The sequence below is a fragment of the Citrus sinensis genome, chromosome 8 (genome assembly GCF_022201045.2).
Source record: "Citrus sinensis cultivar Valencia sweet orange chromosome 8, DVS_A1.0, whole genome shotgun sequence".
Classification (NCBI taxonomy): Eukaryota; Viridiplantae; Streptophyta; class Magnoliopsida; order Sapindales; family Rutaceae; genus Citrus; species Citrus sinensis.
Window position 1 is genome coordinate 4,093,379 of NC_068563.1, and position 8,897 is coordinate 4,102,275.

The 8,897-nt window shown below is 33.8% G+C and overlaps 3 protein-coding genes across 3 annotated transcripts; all 3 read right to left on the reverse strand.

The window, feature by feature from the left end:
* Nucleotides 1-284: 284 nt before the first annotated feature.
* On the reverse strand, nucleotides 285-1,441 carry LOC102619991 (uncharacterized). The gene has a single exon (XM_006479308.4). It carries the CDS (start codon nucleotides 1,303-1,305, stop codon nucleotides 418-420), a length of 888 nt encoding a protein of 295 aa, XP_006479371.2. The 5' UTR covers nucleotides 1,306-1,441; the 3' UTR covers nucleotides 285-417.
* A 1,136-nt stretch (nucleotides 1,442-2,577) lies between these two features.
* LOC102619404 (pentatricopeptide repeat-containing protein At2g15630, mitochondrial) lies at nucleotides 2,578-5,021 on the reverse strand. The gene has a single exon (XM_006479306.4). It carries the CDS (start codon nucleotides 4,800-4,802, stop codon nucleotides 2,865-2,867), a length of 1,938 nt encoding a protein of 645 aa, XP_006479369.2. The 5' UTR covers nucleotides 4,803-5,021; the 3' UTR covers nucleotides 2,578-2,864.
* A 1,625-nt stretch (nucleotides 5,022-6,646) lies between these two features.
* On the reverse strand, nucleotides 6,647-8,245 carry LOC102619112 (diphthamide biosynthesis protein 3). The gene is made up of 2 exons (XM_006479305.4): nucleotides 7,859-8,245; nucleotides 6,647-6,987 (listed from the first exon to the last, which is right to left on the reverse strand). Exon 1 carries the CDS (start codon nucleotides 8,124-8,126, stop codon nucleotides 7,878-7,880), a length of 249 nt encoding a protein of 82 aa, XP_006479368.2. The 5' UTR covers nucleotides 8,127-8,245; the 3' UTR covers nucleotides 6,647-6,987; nucleotides 7,859-7,877.
* Between the last annotated feature and the right edge of the window lie 652 nt (nucleotides 8,246-8,897).

The following is an 8,897-nucleotide window of genomic DNA, read 5'->3' on the forward strand; positions in this document are numbered from 1 at the left end:
GTTTCACTTTTTTTTGGGGGGGGGGGGGGGGGGTGAGGGTTACTGGTGTTTTAAAACTTGTAGTCTGTTAACTGCTTTTCGTAATGTGTTCATTCTTGGAGATGTTAACTTTAAAATTAGAGAGGAACCAAGTTCCTAGGTCATCAATTTGGCACATTAAGCATATGGATGATTTTGCACTTTAAGCATATAGATGCCTGTTACTAAGAGCTTTTGAGTTAAACAAATCTCAGACTTCAACAAAAAGCATATATACATAAATAATTGATAAGGAACTAGTAGTATAATAGAAAGTAATCTACAAGAAATACTCAGCAAATGTAGAGGTATTGAATTATACAATCAACTTATTTTTTTGAATAGCTCCAAAAGCCTTAAGTAGACATGAAATTGCCCTGTTTGACATACTACATCATCTTAAGGATGAGCTTGCTGGTACAGACTAATTGCTATAGGAGGATCTATCACTCTACTGTGAAGCTGCTCATACTCAGTTGCCTTGCCCCTTTGGCTACATTTTTTAGCTAATATCAGGCAAATGGATCCTGTTAATATCAGTATGCCAGAGAGTATCCAACTGAACTGCAAGTTAGCCAGTGCCCTTGCTCTAGAATCTGCCTCACTAGATCCACAAGTGATGGCTCCATGCATGTCAGTACTGTTGGCCTCTGCCAACTGCATGGTGCATCCCTGTGGAACAAAGTCAGGAGACCAGAGCATGAACCCCATGTTCACAAACCAACACCCTTGGAACACAACTGAATTTGAAAGAACAAGAGCTGAAAGAAAACATGTTGGGAAACTAGTAGCCGATAGAGCTGCCACAAGGGAGACAAACACTACGAGCTGCAAGAGCCAGTGGTAATGTCCTTCGAGCCCAACATGATCAGCTGAGTGGAAATGAATTAGGAAAAGCTCTTGACCAAAAACAGAAGCTACAAGGATTCCAGGAATTCCAGATAGGATCTCAGATGTCTGAGTTATATCAGCACAGATAGTGAAACAAGCAAATATGGCAAGATGGAGAAACATCGTTGCATGCTCAAAGTTGTCAAGCTTGAAAGCAAAGTGAAAATAAGGAAAGTCCAATATTTGCATGAAAATTGAAAAAAGGGAGAAAGATAAGATGAAAATGAGTTCCAAGTGCTTCAGTGTTGAAAAGGGGCCATTGTATGGGTACCAGAACCTTACCGTAAACTTAGAAGAGCCTTTGAGACAGTAGGCTCTGATGGTGTTGATGGTGTGCCATAGGCCAAGGAAAGTGAGCGACAAACCAGGTACTATGTGCCCTACAAACGTTCCCATATATATTTCTGTTTTCAGATAACAAGGTTTGAATCCTATGATTCTTACTCAAAGCTTAAATAATAAAGACCAAAGTGATTGCAAATGCATTCTGGAGAAAAACAATAGAGGATAATATAGTACATGATGGCAGTCTATTCAGGTATTGGGTGCATGGTGCATGTGATCCCACAAACATAAAAGCCAAGAAAAGGCACCCATTGTGCAATATTTCAATAATTAAAGAAGATTGGATGTGGTTAAAAGATATTAAATTTTAGAAAAGCCTATGATAATTTCCTGATGCGTCAAATCATGAAAATCAACCTTTTATTGAAATTTTAAGTTTGCTGACTCAGTGTTCATGATCTACTTTGACTGTTAAACCTTTCATAAATCACAATAATTCTCAAACAACAACTCATTTTTTTGTTGCTTATCATGGTGGCTTTCTGCAGAAACAAATAATCCAAGTTCTTCTTTCTGCAGGATAAAAAGACTTTGCCCCTTCAACGTCATGAGGGACACAATGCCCCCCATCAGCATGTAGTGGAGAATGACATGCTCCAATATGATCAGTGTGGCAAATAAGACATTTCCACTTGTTTAACAAGTTCAATTCTAAATGCAACCCCATTTCATTGTGACAAATAAAGTTGTAAGATTCCAGGTATAATACATTCTAATTGGTCTCTGAAATTGCCGTGTTTGGATAGAAGTCCACCTCCACTTTGAAAGGCTGAAGTTGCAGCACCTGAACAAAGATCAGAAAAAAGAAAAAGGACATGATAGAAGAAGCAATGGAAAACATCAAAGTTGGAATATGCTAAGAATAACAAATGTATGATTTAAAGCCAGTTCAAAGATATCTCTAAAATTCTTGGAATGTAAAAGCAAACCAGTGACTATGCATAACATAAACAAGTCAGATTGGAATTAAGGTAGCATTTAAATATGGTTTCTGTAAGCATAGGTTATACTGGAAGTGATTCAAGGAATGTACCTTGCAACTGTGGCAAAATCACTACAAGATACAAACTTTTTTCGGTCAGATGCTCTGTGGTTCCGAAATTAACTTGCTAATATGTTAGTAAATCAATGTATCACCATCTTCATGAATAAAAAGCAGAAGCCTATAGATTAAAAGATGATGTCCTTTGTCAATGGATTATTTCATTTTTGCCACGATAGATAATGCGTATGGGAATCATTTTTTATTGAAATGCGCTCAATGCATCAATTATATCAACAATTCTAAATAACAAAACGCAAACAGAAACGCAGAAAACAGAATAAGAAAAATAAAAATACTGTTGTATAATGTTACAAGTTACAGAAGAAGAACCAACATCCAAATGGACCAATACTGAGATACATAAATTTCTTGCTAGCCACCACACTCAAATTTTTTCAGTCTACTGTCACAAATTACTCAAATGCAAGCTTTGGATCTAACTTGAACAGTTTCAACATTAGGAATTGACAGTCTCCCAAGTAAGAACTTTTCATTTTGGTGCGCAAACAAGAATGTTCGTTCTGAAGCAGTAGTAGTTAAGATGTTGCATATTACTAACAAATCATTATGAATCACTGCTTTCTGCAGCCTTATCGACGCTTGCTATACCCTCAATCAAAGAGAAGTATGTGTTGTCATCAGGTGTGATTCCTTTACTAACCATTTCCCTGAGGAGCTCTTCAGCAAGATCTCCTTCCTGGTTCTTGCATAAACCTTGTATTAGGGCATTGTAAGTGAGACGGGTGGGATTGAAACCTACGCTCAACATTTCATCCCGGACTCTAAAAGCATCCTTCATATCACCTCTTTTGCTATATCCACTAATAAGAGTGTTGTAACTAATGTGATCTGGTTTAATCCCTCTTCTCTTCATTTGATCCAGAAGCCTGCGGGCTTCTTCAACTTTCCCCTGTCTACAACGCCCGTGCATTAGGGTGTTGTAGGTCACTTCATCGGGATGAACCTTCATCCTGTCCATCTCCTTTAATAGTGAGAATGCACGCTCAATGTTACCATTAGCGCAGTGACCATCTATCAAGGCATTAAACATAACAATATCTGGCAACATACCTTTAGCCAAAAAGTTTTCAAATAATTGATCTGCTTCAATCATTCTGTTCTGCTTGCTTAAAACAAATATTAGTGACGTATAAGTTAACATTGTTGGCTGGATACCTTTATGTATCATTTCATCATGGAGGCTAAAGGCTTTCTTTGCATTCCCACATCTGCAATACCCATTAATCAAGATATTATACGTTATTGAATCAGGAACAATCCCTTTTTCTCCCATCTCTTTTAGCATATCATCAGCTTCAACCATCTTTCTCTCCATTAATAATTCATGAATCAACAAATTATAAGTTGAAGCAGTCGGCATTATACCCTGCTTCACCATCTCATCCCTAAAACTAAAAGCCATCTCCAAATTCCCTTTATTGCAATACCCATCAATCAAGGTGTTATAAGTCACAGCAGTCGGAACCAACCCGTTTTCTTTCATCTGCTCTAACATCCTAGATGCCTCCTCAAGTCTTCCTTCCTTACACATCCCACTAACAAATGAACCATACGTATAAGAATCTGGTTGAACACCTCTACTCTTCATAGCATTCAAAACCAACCTTGCCCCTTCGATTCTCCCATTCAAACAATACCCATGAACTATGGTATTGTACGTGACAATATTAGGCTTAATTCCCAAACTCTCCATAAACCCAAGAAAATCTTTTGCCTTCTGTAACTTCCCTTCCTTACACAACAAGTTAATCATTATGTTAAACGTGCATACACTCGACTTAATCCTCATCCTAAACATCTCAGCATATAATACCCATGCTTTATATGGTCTCTTCAACTTCACAAACATACTTAACATATCATTACAAGACTCAATCTTTGGAACAAAACCCTTCTCTTTCATCATATAAAAACACTTAAATGCGTCATCATCTCTCTTCAATTCACAACAAACCCTTAACAAGAAATCAAAAACAGTACTACTTTTAATACGTAACTCATCGCGGGCGACTGCCAGCTCATTGAAAACCACTTGAATTGTAGCAATGCCACTGTTCAATGTCTCTTTTAACAGTTGCAAAGTTGGTTTTGATGTTGGTAACCCAGAGACTACCGCGATAGCAATGCAACGGGTTTTGATATCACGAATTCGTCTAAACCCAAGATGGTTTATGAATTGGAAAGCCAACTCAGGGGTCTTGTGAAGATCTAAAAGAGCTGATGTAATCAGAGAGGGAGTAATTTTTGGTGCAAGCTGTTTGATGAAATGCCACTGAGAAGAGTGGATGTAGCTATTGAGCAGTTCACTGGTTATTTCTGGTAGGTTTCCTCCAGAAGTGTTTGGAATGAAAGTTTGGGTTTGTTGGGTGGGTCTTGGCTGAGGAGTCGAGGAGAAAAGCAAGCATGAATTAGATTGATTTGTTGAGATTATAGTTTTGAGGTTCGGATGTTCGAGGATTTGAGAAATGTTGTGAGTTCTCATGTTTGAGGTAAGCAATGATTTTGTCAGAGAGAGAGAAAGCGACAGGAAACTGAGATGGGTTGCAATTTTGCAGAAGCTTAGGAATTAAGAGGTTCTGCTTCTGCATGCCGCCACGTGACTGGAGTTAGTTTAGTTTCATTACGATACATACATTAGGAGGGGCGGCAAAGACCAGAGGCCGGCAATGCAACCTCTGTTTGTTACTTGCTTTTGTACCTCTCTCCTTCATGAATGTATAAAATGATTATTCAATTAATCATGCCGTCTCGAATTTTGAGTGATTAACTAAAAAAACTGTAAAAAAATCTTTTAAATGTTATTGATTTAAAGTTATGTTATAAAAATATAAAATAAAATTATCAAATAAATAAAAAATATCTTAAATATTTTAACATTAAAAAAAATGTACTTTTCAATCTTGATTCTTAAAAATCTAAAATTTAAATTTTTATTAATAGAAGTAAAATAATTTATTTAAACTTAAAAAAACATACTAAAATATAACCAAATAATAATAAATTTTATGATAAAAGCTTATAGAATTAAATAAATACTTATAACCATTATATAAGTCATACCAAACATACATTTTGAGATTATTTATTTTTTGACTTAATGACTTAATTGACTTAATTTTAATCAGTTAAGTCATTAAGTCTGTTTGTTTTTCAACTTAATGAAGCTTTTCAGCAATTAAATCATTAAGTTATTAAGCTAATTTTTTTTAACTTTTTACTTAATCTAAAAAGTTTGAATGCTATCATTAAAAAATATTTTCCAAAATATCCTTATCTAATTAATTAATTTTCATCCTTAACTAAATAAAATTTAATAATTAGTATTATTACCCATATGTATATAACTTGTGATAATACATAGTGGCAGACTATTATTTTTATCTTTTTATTTTGTTCAAATTAGCATTATTTATCTTCATAATTTTTTATGAATATTTTTCATATAAAAACATCACAAACTATAATAAAATTGATTAACATATATGATATAAAATATTAAATAGTTATACTCAATTGAATATAATTTATGTTATGATAATTTATTATCTTATTTATATTATTTGAGATGTTTACTATTTGTTTAACATTATAATTTGTATGGGTATAAATGTAAAAATATTAATTTTCAAGAGTTTTTAAGTTAAAAAAGTAATAACTTAATATTTATTTTTAGAGTAATGATATAGTCAAACTCTTGTACAAACTTATTTTGTACAATCTGATGTGGTATAATAAAATTAATTGAATTAATATCACTTAGGCCACATGATTTGTTTTTATTATTTTATATTTTCATTCAACTAATGAATTAATGTCATGTCAGTTTGTACAAGATAAATTTATATAAAAATTTGTGTCTATATCATCACTCAAATTCAGGCATTTAACTATATTCAAAATTCAAACTAATTCAAATATATTTAAATTTCAAATAAAAAGACAAACGATACCTTAAACTATCTCAATCATTGATTTAACGCTAAATTATTGTTAACAATGATTTAATCATAACATCCTGCGTGTTGTGAACCCTTAAATTCAATAATTATTTCAACAAAGGATTAGCCGAAAGAAATTTTCCCAATTGTTTTAATTGGCAATTTCTTGTAACGATGTTTATCTTTCATCTTTCAAAAACCGAAAGAAAGACCACGGAGACTGCAACTTTTTAACAAAATCACACAGGATCTCTAGATCTTGTGATACAAATAACTATCTACAGCCTGAGGCTTTAGTGTGCCATTTATTTGTACAATAATTGCTAAAATGTAAGTCAAGGAAAGTTAAATCAGAAAAAAGTAATATGAACCCGGAAGGAGCTCTCAATGACCGTACAAAATCCACATATATAAAATAGGTTTTACTAATGTGATCCACTACTTTAAAAGGACATCCAACGACACATTATGATAATAAATAAATACATGATAAACTTATTACAATCACTCCCCAGAGGCAAAACTTCGGTATGCAATTGCCGACAATCACCAGCAAAACTCCCGTAGGACAGATCTCTATTGCAAGTATGTTTCCTCTATAACAAAATTATAACAATCACCTGTCAGATACAAAAAACTGCTCACTAATAATTACTGAGACTCCCTGTCAAAAGTTCGTTGGTTAAAACATATTGTGCCGTCTTGCAACTACACCCTGGCCGCTACCATCTGCAAAGAGCAAAAACTGATCAAGAAAAAATGCTTTGTCCACAAACACTAAAACAACCAAGGTTGCTACCTATAAACTCACCATTGATCATCAATAAGTAAGATCATTGTTTTTTTTAAATAGAAAATAAAGTACTTTGCTAAGCTGATTCTGATTATTCTTCAAAAGTACAATGAAGAAAGCAAAGTAAACAAATATATTCCAAAGAAAGGAAGCAAGCAAAGCATAGGATGTAGAATTTACATAATCTGATTACCCAATAATGTAAAATAAAAAAATTTCTTGCCCTTTCTTTTATGTAATATGATTCGACTCTAAAACCTTACACAATAAGGTTATCAATGGCAATAACATGGTTGTTAAGCTTTCATTTCAAGAAACTAATACACACTCACATTACTATTGAAGCAAAATGGAAAACATGTAGAATCTGAATATTAAATACTGAATATTATGGTCAGAACAAGCCCATCATCATTACAACTCTTAAGAACAAATCATTAAGCAATACAAAAGTTAGGAACCATTTTTAAACTATCCCGTCCATGGACAATGAAACTCTACCTCCCCAAGAGAGACAAAATAAGTTGCAAAGCCATGTGAAAAGGAAAATCTATCGATTAAATTCAAATTTTCAAAGACATTTCAAGCCCAAAGGCAAGAAAAAGATTATGCACAAATCATAGCCTAGTGTTAGACAAAGCTAATAAGCATTTCTACAAGAACCTAGTCAATAAATGATGATTTATATGATTATATTACATCAATTAAGACACGAGCAAAAAAATTAATTTTTTTTGGGTTAAACTACTGTTTTCGAAAATTGTAATATTGAATGTCAATTAATAGATAAAATAAACTTAAAATCACCTTTGAAACGTTTAATATTTCAGGCGACGGCCACCGGTTGTTGCTTCGAAGGCTCGAGCTTTTCTTTTGATTTCTTGTCGAGGAAGTCTTCGATGTTGTAAATAACGGTGATGTAGAGAGAGCAGCTGGGGCACCGGGCGATTTCCTCGCCGATTCGGAGCTCGTCTTTCGTGATTTGGAATAAATCGCCGCACGGGCAAGGGTACGTGTACGCCTGTAACTCCTCGTTCCACTCCATGTCTTCGATCTCCACGTCGTCGTACGACATCGCTTTCTTTTTCTTTTTAAAATTTTTGTTTTGTTTTTTCAGGGGGGTTTTTCCGATTAGGGTTTTGTTCTTGGATTAAGGAAGAATAAATACGTGCTTTATGGCGGTGTCCGTGGAGGCTTGGAGGCAACAAATTTAAAGGGCCTGGAAATTTCAATTAGCCCCTTGTAAATTAAAATTATTGGTATTCTATATCGATGTAATCATTTATGTCCTGTTTATCATGTTAATCCAAACTCGAAAACATTTTGAAGGTAAGGGTAGGGTGTATGAGAAAATTATTTTACCATCTCAATTCTCACCATTGAATAGACAGATATTTGTAACACTTTCGATATTAATGTATAATTTAGTATTACTCAAATACATATTATTTTTATTTTTATTTTTAATTTATTTTTAATTTTTTTTAATAGCTCATTGAGATGGGTTTGAGGATTCTTGAGACTAATTAAATTTGCTCCTATGTGCCAATTAATAATGGAGACTGTTGGATTTTCTTTGTGATCTTAGTGTGGCCAAAGTAGTGATTCGTACAAGGGACAAAGGTGCATCCTTTGAAACCTATAAGACTATGGAAAAGTCTCTAAAGGTCCATTCTTATATATTTTGATTTTAACATTTGTTATTGCATGTAAATCCTTCATGCTTCTGATGCAGTATTCAGTATCTCTAATGGGTGTCTTTATTATCCTTGATAGGTGTTCTTGGTTGAGATTTACTAATAAAGTATATCATCTTTCTTTTTTAGTAAGAATTTACAATTGGTTT